Source organism: Leopardus geoffroyi, chromosome C1, assembly GCF_018350155.1.
Source record: "Leopardus geoffroyi isolate Oge1 chromosome C1, O.geoffroyi_Oge1_pat1.0, whole genome shotgun sequence".
Lineage (NCBI taxonomy): Eukaryota > Metazoa > Chordata > Mammalia > Carnivora > Felidae > Leopardus > Leopardus geoffroyi.
Genome location: NC_059328.1, coordinates 17,326,392 through 17,341,246, shown reverse-complemented (window position 1 = coordinate 17,341,246; position 14,855 = coordinate 17,326,392). Strand labels below are relative to the sequence as shown.

At 37.0% G+C, this 14,855-nt stretch overlaps 1 protein-coding gene across 6 annotated transcripts in view; it reads left to right on the top strand.

Annotated features, from left to right (window-relative positions):
- Window positions 1–14,855, top strand: part of HNRNPR (heterogeneous nuclear ribonucleoprotein R) — a 32,126-nt gene that overhangs the window by 8,060 nt on the left and 9,211 nt on the right. For all 6 annotated transcript variants that reach the window (XM_045476097.1, XM_045476095.1, XM_045476096.1 and 3 more), the window contains 3 exons: window positions 1,773–1,886; window positions 11,370–11,546; window positions 13,207–13,342. In XM_045476097.1, the coding sequence (XP_045332053.1) occupies window positions 1,773–1,886; window positions 11,370–11,546; window positions 13,207–13,342 (427 nt within the window). The remainder of the gene's footprint in view (window positions 1–1,772; window positions 1,887–11,369; window positions 11,547–13,206; window positions 13,343–14,855) is intronic.

Genomic DNA, 14,855 nt, shown 5'->3' with positions numbered 1-14,855 from the left:
CTGAGATAACTCTGGAATCCCAGAGTTCCTCCAAAGATATTTTTGAAAACCACTAAACCTGATGATGCCTAAAATCTCTTGTTGCTTTGACATTGTGTATAGATCTTCCTCAACTTAGGATGGAGTTACACTTAGGTAAACCCATCTTAAGTTGATGAAAATATCCTAAGTTGAAAATTCACCTGATAACACTTAACCTGGCAAACATTGTAGCTTAGCCTGCCTTTTTTTTTTTTTTTTGAGAGAGAGAGAGAGAGAGAGCACCTATGTATATGTGTGCAAGCTGGGGAGGGGCAGAGGGAGAGGAGAGAGAATCTCAAGCAGACTCTACACCCAGTGGGAGCCTGTTCTCAGGACCTCACAACTGATATTAGGACCTTACTACTGTGAGATCATGACCTGAGCCAGAATCAAGAGTTGGACACTTAACTGACTGAGCCACTGAGGCACCCCTAGCCTAGCCTACCTTAAATGTGTTTAGAACACTTAACATTAGCCTAGTTGGGTAAAATCATCTGGCACAAAGCATGTCTTAATAATGAAATGTTAGATATCTCACGTAATTTATATAGAGTTCTGTACTGACAGTGAAAAACTGTGGTCGGTATGGGTACAGAATGGTTGTGAGTGTATTGGTTACTTACCCTTGTGATCGCATGGCTGACAGGGAGCTGAGCCTCCCTGCCACAGCCCAGCATCACGAGAATATCCTACTGGATATTGAAAAGATAAAAAACAAAATATGAAATGTGGTTTCTACTGAATGCATATTACTTTCACACCATCCTGAAGCCAAAACTTGTAAGTCAAATCACCACAAATCAGGGACCATCTCATTTTTAAGACATGAAGTGTAAAATTCTCCCCTTTTTAGGTACATTGCATTTCCTTTTTTTCCATTTTTTCTGTTTTTTTAGGCCTCTCCTATAAATATAAACCCTTACTTTCTTTTCTGTATTCCTTCAATACCTAATATAATGTTGTGGAAAAAGTTGGTAATCAGGAAGCATAAAGTTGCTTGTTTTTTGTTTGTTTGTTTTTTGTTTTTGAACCTGAGTATACTCATTTGGTAATTGCCACATATTTCGAATCCGTGCTATATGAGAAATGGTCTGGTTTTTATAGAGCTTATGATATAGCAGGAAGTAAAGACAAAAGGATTAAACAAAACAAAGGTTAAATTACCTGACTATAATAGAAAGTCAGAGTAGGAAGATGTGAGAAATAGCAAATGAAGGAAGCTGCATGAAGGAGGTAGGACTTCTGATTTATTTTTTATTTTTTTGTAATTCATTTGTTCTTGAAAGAGAGCGTGATTGGGGGAGGGACAGAAGGAGAGAGAGAGACAGAATTCCAAGCAGGCTCCTAACTGTCAGCACAGAGTCTGAGGGGCTCAAACCCACGAACCATGAACCACGAGACCATGACCTGAACTGAAATCAAGAGTTGGATGCTTAACCGACTGAGCCACCCAGACACCCTGGGACTTCTGATTTTTTAAGAGTAGAGAACATTTTATTAGAATTGAATCACAGGTGGATATGTGGTATATAAAGGGAACAAGTTAAGGAAAGCTCTCATTGGAGTAGAGGATAATGCAAATGAGGAATGCTGCAGTATGTGTATGTAGATAGCCGGGGGTTAGCTTCTGTCACATTTTTAATAATCCTTACCCCGTCTTTCTGTTGTCATTCGTAACAAAAATGTGTTCTGTGCTTAGAGATTTAATTTGCCTACAATTCAAGTATAAACAGATGTATAATTGTCTTTAGGCGTTGCTTGAGAGGACTGGCTATACTCTGGATGTAACCACAGGACAGAGGAAGTATGGCGGTCCTCCGCCAGACAGTGTGTACTCGGGTGTGCAACCGGGAATTGGAACAGAAGTGAGTATTCTTCAGCTGTTTGCCGAAATCTTTCCAGTTTGTAAATTATTCTATTCTATAATGGGGAAGAATACTGGATTCTTTTCAAAGTGTAGTTATAATTATTCGTTTTGGATATCCATCTGTATTTTACTGTCCTCCTAAGCAAGGAGAATCACATGACTAGTAGATGCCCAAACACTTCGTAAAGGAATGTAGAGTTCTTAGAACTAGTTTCTAAAACCGTGCAGCCAACAACACACTGTTTTAGTTGCTTGGGTTGAGGTTATTAAGGACAAAGAATTGCTTTGTTCTGTTTTTGTTTCATGTCAGTAATTTTGAACAGTGCTTGTCCTCCCTTCTTGACCCACCCTCCTCACATAAAGGGTACTCAATATTTCCTGAGAGATTTATTGATGGGAGTGGGTTACACAAGGGAAGGATGTAGAATCAGATAAAGGTAGAGCACATTGGTTTGTCCTTGAGCAAAGAAGCAATCCTTCCTCCCGTATGAGCCTTTGTAAAGGTTTCTTTATACACCTTTATGTTAGTTTAGCCAGTTGTAATCCTTTAAATGGTAAAAACTGTATGCCAAAATGTAAGTTTACAGCAGGACCTTTTCTGATTTGGTGTCTTTCAGGTAACCACGAGCAAAGATAATTATTTCTAGTTTGTGAATAAAGATATCACCAATTAACATAACCTTTTAGATTTATATCAGAAGTAATTCCAGTATATTCTCTGTGTAGAGAATAGAGTTTACATTCATTGGTCTTGGTTCCCTGAACTTCTTTCAAACATAATTACAACTAGTATTCTATTTCTTAATATTTAGCAATATTAAAAGGGACTCCAAGCATTTAAACATTTTAAGATTTTTTTATTTTTAAGTGATCTCCATACTCACATGGAGCTCAAACTCACAACCCAAGATCAGTTGCACACCCAGGCAGTTGCCCCAACCCATTCTTCATTTTTAACATCCTACTTAGATTTTGAACCCTTTCAAATCTACGTTTATATTTTGTTTACTTTTAAACAGTAGGTAGTTTGGCCTTCTTACTTGAACGACTTCATAATGTACTTTTTTCTGATGGTTTTACCATTAAGTTTTGTTTTCTTACCTTAGACCGTCATAAAATAAATAAAAAATGGGGGGAAAAAAGTAAAAAATGGAATTGCTCATTTGCCTCTTCCTTATTTTGAGGCAGCCTAAAACACCTCCAAGAGGGGAATACAGTCTAAAAAAGTTATCTATAGTGTATCATCCAGCAAGTGATGTCCTTGTTGATATTTACCAATTACTACATTTATTTTAGTCTTATTTCTTTAGTTATAAAATCCTTAGGAATAAAAATTAAGACTGTATAATATTGTTATTGTATATTACGTTGTTATTGTATATTATATATTATCGTATGTTATATAATTTTAAAACTATGTTTTTATAGTTGGTCTATTTTATAATTATAAAAATGAACTTTTTTAGCCCATTGGATTGGTTTTATTAACGAGCTCATTAATGGAGACTTGTTGTATCTTTGTTTTATATAGATAAGAAAGGAGTTTGTTAGTACTCTTAAGATTTCGCTGAAAGCGAAATTTAATAGGATAAGCTATTTTGAGTATCCAGTTAGAAACAAAGTTGGTATCTTAATTGTAAAATATGTATGTTCTCTTATATTGCATTGTCTCTGAAAAAGATGCATTTTCCCATATATTGGGTATCCTTTTATACAGCAAATATTGCTACAGTGAAATCCCTGTATGAGCGTAAGCCACTCCTGTCAAGCAGTTTGTTACCACAGAATCTTAGTGTAAAGGTTTGGATTCTTCCTATAAAGTTAAATGAGATTTGGTCTATACTTGTTGAAAATTAAAGTTTTTTAAAAATCAAAAAAATAAGAGGTTTTTTAATATATTGGGTTGCTAATTTACTAAATTGGTTTTAGTTGGTGTCATTTTGATGCTGTGAAGTTTAAGTTTTTTTTTCTTTTTATATTTCACTACAGTCATTAAAAATTTTTAGCTCTTGATTGAGAAAGTTGAAATTAGGGTCAGTGCCTGAGACTGACAGTAGTAAAATTTAGTTGTGAGAAGACGAAGGGTTCATCTTTGGGTAAAACATACTATAAGTTAATCCTATAAGTGAGCACCCATTTGCAGACGTTGTTCTTAAACATTGCCCTGAGATGCGAAATGTACAAGAGAGATAGGTATTAATTTTGAAGTGTATTTTTTAGTGTGTCTTGGCCCTCAGATCAGGTCTGGTTCTAGTACCTGTGCCTCTTCAGCTGGCATTGTACAACTATTTTGGGAAGGAACTTCTGTTTTTATTTGTTTACGTTATAATAAGCACTTACGTGTTTAAAGAGCAGAGCACTGATGTTTTGTAGAGGAATTTAAGGGAAATGGTGGATTGAGATTTAATTCTTTGGTTGATTAATGGAAGTGTGAGAAAACCAGTATATTTAACAGAGATGTAAAAGTATATGATTTAGTAGTACCTAAATTGAATTGTGTATAAGGAAGAGCTGCTGTGTTTGCAAAATAGCAAATAAGAGCTGGACGATGGACGAACTCCGTAGGCACTCAAAAGACGATGTTGTGCTGCCTGTTACCTCTATTGCTTCCAGAGCCTCAGAGGGCTTTCTCTGTTACTGTTGAAATATTTGATGGATAGATAGTAGACAGCCAAAACTTTTTTCAAGCCTTGATGCTTAGTGAGGAAAGAAAGGACTGTTGTTACAGTGTTCATTAGATGCTGTTGGTTCTGATGGGGGTGGGGGGTGGGGAGGATTACCTGCACATGTCTGAGTGCTGACTCCAAAGGGTTCATGTGGAGCCAGAGTGGCACAGGGACCAACAAGTTAATATAAGGAAAGCATTTCTATTTCATTTTAGTTAATTAAAAATTGAGCTTAGAGGGGCGCCTGGGTGGCGCAGTCGGTTAAGCGTCCGACTTCAGCCAGGTCACGATCTTGCGGTCCGTGAGTTCGAGCCCCGCGTCGGGCTCTGGGCTGATGGCTCAGAGCCTGGACCCTGTTTCCTATTCTGTGTCTCCCTCTCTCTCTGCCCCTCCCCTCTTCATGCTCTGTCTCTCTCTGTCCCAAAAATAAATAAACGTTGAAAAAAAAAAAAAATTAAAAAAAAAAAATTGAGCTTAGAAACTTTTAAAGGAATTATGCTTGATTAGTTCTTGAATACTATTTATTTTTCGCCTTTTTAAGTTAATGTCCTAAGTTAAACTGATCTTGAAGTGAAGCCATCTCCTTTTTCTTAGTAAGCCAGTATTGTTATTATTTTTTTTTAACGTTTTATTTATTTTTGAGAGAGAGAGAGAGACAGCACAAGAGGGAGGGGCAGAGAGAGAGGGAGACACAGAATCCAAAGCAGGCTTCAGGGTCTGAGCTGTCAGCACAGAGCCCGACGCAGGACTTGAACTCACAAGCAGTGAGATCATGACCTGAGCCTAAGTCGGACGCGCAACTGACTCTGAGCCACCCAGGCGCTCCTGTTTTACTATTATTTTTTTAGTGTTTAATTTTGAGGGGGGGGGGCACAGAGTGTGAGCCAGGGAGGGGCAGAGAGAGAACGAGACACAGAATCCAGAGCAGGCCCCAGGCTCTGAGCTGTCAGCACAGAGCTCAACACTGGGCTAGAACCCACGAACCGTAAGATCGTGACCTGAACCAAAGTCCAACACTTAACCGAGGGAGTCGCCCAGGTCCCCCAGTAAACCAGTATTGTTAGCCTGTTTCTTCACGGACCCTAGTGATTACAATACTGGGGACTTTGTTGACCATGGATTTGCTGATGTTTTTTTTTTTTTTTTTCAGGACATTTTTTTTCTAATCTTATTTTTTTTATTTAGCTTTATTTTTTATTTTTAAAAATTTACATCCAAATTAGTATACAGTGAAGCAATGATTTCAGTAGATTCCTTAATACCCCGTACCCATTTAGCCCATCCCCCTTCCCACAACCCCTCCAGCAACCCTCAGTTTGTCCTCCATATTTATGAGTCTCTCTTGTTTTGTTCCCCTCCCTGTTTTTATATTCTTTTTGTTTCCCTTCCCTTATGTTCATCTGTTTTGTCTCTTAAAGTCCTCATATGAGTGAAGTCATATGATTTTTGTCTTTCTCTGACTAATGCTGATGTTTCTTTTAAAGTAAAACAGTGTTCTTAAAAAAATGTGTAAGTTAGACTTCTAACATTCAAATGATATTTTAAAGTACGAGGAACTTGTCTTGTGAATCCTTTCTGTAAAGGGATTAATCAATCATTAAGTTACTTTTTCTGAAAATACAGGTTTTTCACTTTAGGTTTGCTTCATAAGGTAAACTTTCTGGTTCTAAAAATATAAGCACAAATGTGATAGAAGTAGTATAATAATCGGACACCTAGCTTCCTCACTTAGCTGTGTGTCAAAGGTTTTTTCATATTGCCACTTTCTCTGCTCTTTCTTTGCTTTATTATATATTTGTAATGGGTATAGAAGAAATAGGGGTGGTGAAAAATGCAATTATGAAGCACCACTGCATTATGTTAATAGAAGCAATATGAAACAGAATTTGCTTTCAAGAACAGTTTTTAAATATTCAGATACAAGTAACCTCAAATATAAAAACACTTTGTCCGGGTTGGGCCAGAGAGCTTAGCCACACCAAAAAATACACTTCAAAATGAATACCAGTTATCCTTGTTTATTTTTTGTCTTAGTGAATGCTCATTTATAGGATTGATAATATAGGGTGGTATAGCTGAGGCTAGTGAGAAGTGGTTAGATTCTATCAGGATTTATTGATGAGTTGGATATGGGGATATGGGAGAAGGGAGCCAAGGAAGACTTCAAAGCTTATGACCTGAGCAGCTAGAAGGATGGAGTTGCCATTTATTGAAGAATGCTGTACCGAAGGACATTTTGGCAAGATTGAAAGATTGCAATTCAGTTCTAGACATGTTAAGAGTTAGATGTCTCTTAGACCTCCAAATGGAGCTGTTGAGTGAGCAGTTGCTTATATAATCTGGAGTTGAGGGGAGAGTTTTGGCTGGAGATTATAAATGGTGGGAGGCATAGGCATCCAGATGGTATTTAAAAACCAGAGTTTGGATGTGGTCACCAAGGAAGTGTGTGCAGCTAAAATAAAGGTCTGAGATCTGATCCCCACAGCCCTCTACGTTTAGAGGTTCGGGAGATGAGAAGGAGCTAACTAGCAAGGGAACTGAGCAGAAAGAGAAAAACCTGGGGTGTGGTATCCTAGAAGTCAAGTGAAGAGAGTTTTCACAAAAGGAAGCTTGGTCAATGATAACAAACTTTCCAAGTAAGACAAGGACTGTGAATTGCCATTTGATTGTGGCAACGTGGATGTCATTAGTGACTTTGGCAGTGGTGGTAAAAGCTGGGTTTGGAGAAGATTCAAGAGAGTGGGAGGTGAGGGATTTGAAAATAGCAAGAATGTATAGCTCTTTTGAGCACTTTTGCTATAAAGGGTAGCAGAGGAATGGGACAATAACTGGAAGGTGTGTTATAGTCAAGATATATTTTTGTTTTCATTTAAACTTTAAGTGAGAAATTATGATCGCTTGTGTGCTGATGAGAATGTTCTATATATAAAGGAGAAAATTGATGATCAGATTGTTGCTGGACCAAGTGTCCTTGAATAGAAGAGAAGGAACGGGATCTAGTGCATAAGCTAACAGCATGAGGTAGATTTTCATTTGTACATTCGTCAAAGGTGAGCAGCTGTTAATGTTTCAGGCACTGTGATCCATACTGGGAATAAAATGAGAACAAGATGTGGGCTCTCTGCTCACATGGAAGTTGAACCCTCTTGATGGTGTTATTCCCAGATAGGGTATTGCAACTCACTGACTAAGAAACTTACTCAAAAGTAACTGAAATGTAGATTTGAATCCAACATAACTTAAAAGTCAGCTATTTCTCACATTCTCCCTACCTTCACAGCTGTCAACGTATAAGTCCGTACCACCATCATCCCTTGTTTGGATTGCCTTGTGAACCTGACTGGTCAGCCTGTTTCTCCATACAATCCATTTTCTACCCAGCTGACAGCCCTTTAGAACATGCCATACCTACTCACTGCCCAGAACCCCCTGATATCTTCCCAATCCATTTGGAATAAAATGCAAACTCCTAACATGGTTTAACTTAATCTGGCCCCTGTTCTCTCTTTCCCAACAGGTTTCTATTCCATCACTGTCCTGTATCTGTTTTTTCAGCTACATCTAGTGTATTCCCATCTTTTTGCAGTTCCTTTACCTTGGAATGCTCTTTCCTCAGATTTTTCCTTAATTTTCTACCTTAAGTCTCAGTTCAAATTTACTTCTTCAAGGAAGCCTTCCTAATTAAAATATAGCCTCTTCCTCATCATTTATTCCCTTTCCTTGCTTTTTTCTTAGCCTTTAACACCTCTTGAAATCATATTGTGTATTTAACTTTTTTCTCTATTGGTAGTATTTAAGTCTCATGTTTAGACCTTGTTTGTGGTATTCACTGTATCTGTAGAACTTAGAAAAACAAACATGGCACATGAATTGAAGGTATATGCAATTCCATGTCTCATGAAAAGTTTGGACAAGTTCTATGAGTTGGGAGGAATCCAGTTATCTATATAGGCTAGGTATTATTTATTGGAACAACTTGAAGCTGATACTTAAAAGATTAATTGGATATGGATAGGGATGGGAGGGATTCAAAATATCTGAGATTTTTTTTACATAGGTATTATTTCTTTAGTCATCTCATGGGTGGAGGGAGCAGCAGAACTTACGTTCTCCTAAGAGAAATGGGGAAAATTAAAGGAGCTAGTTGGCAAGTGTGGGTTTTACTTACTTTGTTTTTTGGAAGGAAGAAACACTTGTTACAAATCTATTATATGTACCATATAATACTTAGGAAATATAATTAAAGAAAAAGAATAAAATTAGAACAGTTTTTTCATGCGCTGATAAACCACTATTAGTACTGTTCTGATACATAATCATTCATGTTTATGTCTGCGTCTGTATTCAGAAAACAAAAATTTGGGGCACTTGAGTGGCTCAGTCGGTTAAGCGTTTGACTTCGGCTCAGGTCATGATTTCGTGGTTCATGGGTTCGAGCTCCGCGTCGGGCTCTGTGCTGACAACTCAGAGCCTGAAGCCTGCTTCGGATTCTCTCCCCCACTCGTGCTTTGTCTGTCTGTCTTTCTCTCAAAAATAAATAAGCATTTAAAAAAAACTAAAAACACAAAATTGGCATTCCTAGACTTATTGGTGATTTGAGGTAAAATCAGGACAACCAAGAGGAAATGCTTCGTAGGCAGTTGGAAGTATAAAATTAGGTCTTGGGATGTAAATCTGGGAGATGACTATATAGTAGACTTGGGGAATGGATATGATCTTTAAAAGTGAAGAAAATACAGGGAAGATGAGATAGAGCCATACCTTTGGGAAACATGCAGATTACTACTAGGTGGCCAGAAGAATCACCATGGAAAGGATAGAGAAATAATTAAAGGTGAGAAGACCAGGCTAGTGGAGGATCCTGAAAATTTAAGGGAAGAGAATTTTTAGGAGGCAGCACCACTAATGTTAATGCTTATTACGAAGGCAAGGAGGATGAGACTGAGGAAGCAAAGTATACATTAGTGACATTTGGGCATACAGCTTAGCATTAGAGGAAGAAGCCAGTGCTAGTTAGAGAGCATAGATGGCAAGGGCTTTTCAGAGTGAGTTTTCGTTAGAAACATGGTTCTATAGGGATATCGCATAGATGATGCCTTAGGTGTCTAGTTATTCTCTGTAGCTGCACAGCATTAAGGATATAGTAGATGTGATGTGTTCAAAGCATTTGAAAGTGAAAGGTAAATGGGTAAAGGTTTCTTGTTTGTATATTGTTTTGTTATGGGAAATTTGGCACATTTGAAGACAAGAACCAGTGGGTAGGAAAGGATGTACGGAGCAAAATAGGAGAGTCGAAGAAATAAAGTTTGCGGTTATTTCCAGAAGAAGGTGGGGAGAAGAAATGGGCTTAGTTATTAGGGGTAAGGAGTTAACCTTGGAAAGGAAGTAAATCTCTTTCTCTGAGGTATAAAGAAGTAAAAACAGTTACTGAGAAAGTTTTTAAGGCTGAGAGGAGAGAATATAAGGACACCGGTGACTTTCCCACACAATCTCCTTGGAATGACTTAGTGAACGAGGATTGGAGACTTCACTGAGACAGAAGGACTGAATAGCTGTTATGTGAGAATTATACTAGGAATTCAAAAGAAGACCTCAAGTTTTGCCAGACAGCAGTGAAGGTAAATTTGATTATTTTGAAAAGGGTTGTCTGAGAACAACTGTTACATTAACACCAGAAACTTAATATCTAGTAATAATTTGGCCATCTTTTGGATTGCTGTTTAACTAATCAGGTCATTTTTCATAGTATGAAAAGATGAAGATGTGTTTCACTAGAAAATTCATCTCTAACACAAACATTTACTCTTTAAGACTGTGTGTGGATTGCAAATGTTTTCATGTGAAAGATGATCTTTGATGTTGCTGACATGGTGGAAACTTGAAAATTGTGATCTGATATTAAATACTGAGAAGGTTTTTGATTGTTTAATTCTAATTTATGTTATAATTTAATCCTTATTACATAATTTTAATTAAGGTAGAGCACCAAATCCTCAAATGATGAATTTTTTTCACACCTTAAAATGAAATACTCTGACAGAGAAAGGGATAGACTGGAGCTCTGGAGGGTTTTGTTTGTTTGTCTTAATTTAACATCCAAGTTCGTTAGCATATAGTTCAACAATGATTTCAGGAGTAGATTCCTTAAGCCCCTTACCCGTTTTGCCCCTCCCCCCTCCCACAACCCCTCCAGCAGCCCTCTGTTTGTTCTCTATATTTGAGAGTCTGTTATGTTTTGTCCCCCTCCCTGTTTGTATATTATTTTTGCTTCCCTTCCCTTACGTTCATCTGTCTTGTATCTTAAATTCCTCATACGAGTGAAGTCATATGATACTTGTCTTTCTCTGACTAATTTCGCTTAGCATGATACCCTCTAGTTCCATCCAGAAGCTCTGGAGTTTTAAGTGGTAAAGATACTAGAGTTGAGAAAGCTTGAGGAAGAGCACTTCAGTCTTTATTCAATGAATGTTTTTATAAAAATGCAGAAATATTTCCCAAAGATACATACATGCCCTTTGTTATTTTTGTGAGAAAAGGAAAAACCATAAAAATTAAAAATTTAGAGTTGTATGAATTTTGCACACTCTTTATTAATTAGCTTCCGTTTTTCCCTATAGAATATTGTTCTATGTTAATGACCCTAAGGTAATCATAATAAATAAACATTAAGGTTAACCCCCAAAGATTCAAATTGTACTTACTCCTCCTTAACCATCTTTGTGCCCCTAGCCCCTTAGAAAAAGGGCAGTTAGGCTTTATGGCTCTAAAATCAAATGTTTACATTGGGATTGTAATACAAAGATTTTTTTTTTCAGGTCTTTGTAGGTAAAATACCAAGAGATTTATATGAGGATGAGTTGGTACCCCTTTTCGAAAAGGCTGGTCCCATTTGGGATCTACGTCTTATGATGGATCCACTGTCTGGTCAGAACAGAGGGTATGCATTTATCACCTTCTGTGGAAAGGAAGCTGCACAGGAAGCTGTTAAACTGGTATGTGATAAAGAAATACACACTGTGTAGCAAGTCATTATTTGAGAGAGTTACCTCAATTAAAAATGTTTGCAGTTAACATTATTTTCTTCAGCTTTTGCTTTGAATGGTTATATATTGATTAAATTGGTACGTGATCTTTGCTCTGTCTTTTCTGATTATAAAAGTAAAAAATAATGAACATACCCAAGAAATAATGTGTTAGAGAAAGTCTCTCATAATTCCTAGAAGTTATTTATTAGATTGGCTAGTAACTAAACTTTCATTTGAATATGCATTTGGCTTCTGCAGTTCCCTTTTGATTTTAGGCAGAAAGGATGTCAGTCATTACTATTAAACTTTAGGATAAGATTCTCAAAAGGGTAATGAAGGCTGGGATGGATTCTGCAGAGCATAACTGAGTAACAGCGACTTTTAGGACATAATTCAGGAAATTATTGAGACTCTTTTATTTTTGTCACCACCTAATCATACAATTTATTTTCTAAGTATATGCCTATTCTTTTCTATATTTTGTTTTCAGGCCCTTCAGCCTTCTCTGTCTTTAATCTTTCTCTCCTTTTTTTTTTTTTTTTTTTACTATTTTGTAGCTAATCTTCTGTAATCTAGTAATTTCCTTTTTGCAGGGCCTTTAACCCTTTGTACTTAGTAGTACAATAGTATGACTACTAGGAGGAGTAGGAGTAACAGAGTTCTGCAAATGAGGTGTATCTTCACTCCTGTATTGGTACAACCATCTCAGTAACTTAAAGTAACAGTGTCATTGCTTTTGCCTACTCTTTCCAGACATCTAAAAGCCTCACTTTGTCTAGTTCCAGTCCTTCTAGAATGGGTACCTCTTCCACCAGGGCTTTTGGTTTCATTAATCACTTCTAAATTACTTCCACTTCTAGCTTGACCCAGATTTTAGTTTTTATTAGGGACTTTTCCTTCTGACTTATTATTGAAAGTTTTCAAAGCTTTATTTCCACATTTTTGGTAATGTATGGATGATTTTATTTTTTAATAATCACATATCTTTTAGTAAGGTAATGGGTAAGTAATGTTAAAACCTAAGAAGCTGAAGTTTACCAAGGAAACTATCACCATAGTGATTCAAATAAAACTGTCTTTATTTCCTATTATTTCATGTAATTTTGAAGGTATTTTGAAGGTGTTTGATATGCTGTTTAATACTTTTCATGTATACATTTAGAATTCTGTGTTTTGTGTAGAATGTGAAATTCTTCTAAATTTCTTTTGTATTAATTATACATAGTTGTTACTCTTTTTGTATTGTTATTTTGCCTTTGGCTTATCTGTATCTAATTTTATCTCCAAGGACCCTGAATGATCAGTCTTGGGTATTTTTTCTGAAGTTCTCTGGACAATTTTTCAGATAGATCACATTGAAATATTAAATAGGATACTTTAAAAAATAAAGTGAAATAACTGAGTCATTTTTATCCAGAGGAGCAGTGAAAGTTAACAAAACCAAACTAAGATGAGAGACCATAACAAGTTCTAAAATACACATTTATATAATGGTAAGCATGAGGGAACTTGGTGAGTTCATGAAGCAGGAAGTGTTTGACCTTAAATTGTTGAATTTTTTAGATTGAGATCAGTCGTCCTGAGTTTGGGATGGTTGTGGGGTATCTGGTTCTCTTCTTCCTTGCAGTGTGACAGCTATGAAATTCGCCCTGGTAAACACCTTGGAGTGTGCATTTCTGTGGCAAACAACAGGCTTTTTGTTGGATCAATTCCGAAGAATAAGACTAAGGAAAACATTCTGGAAGAATTCAGTAAAGTCACAGGTAAAACAAAAATGTATTTAGTAGAAGTTAGTTTTGGGACGTCTGTGGTACTGTTTATAAGTACAAAAAAAAAAGGTGTATATTAATCTAAAAATTCAAACAAATCTTCAATGTTTAAGTTGCCTCCTTTCTACTTTGCAGTGGTTTGGACTAAGTGTGTTCCCTCTCATCCTTAATTTCTTGGAATGACCCCTTCACTTCTGTGCCTTAGCTTTTGCCATAGTCTTGCCCTGAAGGCTTCCCAACATTAAGTGTGCTTCAGGGCCAAGAGGGTGAGAGTTCTTATCCTTCCTGTTGCCTTGTCTAAATCAGATTTTGGAAAATTTCTGATTCTAAATCCATGGAATTGAGAAGTTTGTTGAACATCACAGGTCTATATACATTTATAACTGAAACAAAATTTAACAAAACTGTTAATTTCACTTTTTATGCATGATTTAGCATGGTATTTCCTGTTCCTTTTTTTTTTTTTTTTTTTATGTGGGTAGGGATATACTGTTGCTGGCTATGGTTTAAAAAAACATTGATTTAGACCATTACTTCCCCTCATAAAAACCATGTTTTTGTCTTCCAGATATATTATCCTTTCTCCTTCCTTGATGCTGTCATCTATTGCTCTTCTGGTTTCAGTCTTTCATTAATTGGAGATTGCTCTGGCTCGTAGTATTTCTCTTCTGCCCTAAATTGACTTATTTGTAGTACCTTTAACATGTATATCGATGAACTGTCCAATCCCCTAGCCTCCTAGTTTAATGACCACCTCATCCCCAGTTCTTTACCTCAGCTCCCCCACATCCAGATCACATTCTGGATCTTGCCGCCAGAAATTCTCCCCACTCCAAAATCTTGATTTCTAGCATTCCGCTTTGTAACCACTGCCACCGCCTGTCACAGTTGTGTTGGTTACGTACCCCTAATGGTGCAGTTCTTTGACCTCATCACTTTGTTAGTTTTCTGGCTTCTTACCCATTTAGTCATTCCTTCAGCAAGTGTTGATATCTAGTGCCTGTTAAGTGGTGGCATTGTGCTATTTGCTGGGATACAGTGGTGAATAAGATGTATTATCTGCCCTTGTAGAGTTTATATTCTGGGAAAGGAGATAAGACAAAAAAATTAAAGAAATATTTATACATTGGGGTAAGCAGTAAGCACTGAGAAGAGGGAGATGATACCTAGCTAGAGAATAGCTACTATCCTTGCTTTGATGGTTATGGAAGGCTTTTCTGATAAGATGACATTTCAACCAAGACCCAACGAATGAGGAGGATGTAGCATTCAAAGAGCAAAGGGATGTGCGTTCCAAGAGAGCAACACATACCACGGCTCCAAGGCAAGAGAGAAGTTGGTGTATTAAAGTAACTGAGAGAAGGCCAGTGTTCTTCAAATTACTGTAGAATTAAGGGTAGAATTGTATGAGATGCCACAGGGGGCTTTTGTGGACCATGTAAGGAGTTTAGTTTTTTTGTGTAATGAGAAGGTATTTGGAGGTCTCAAGCAGGGAGTAATGTCTGTT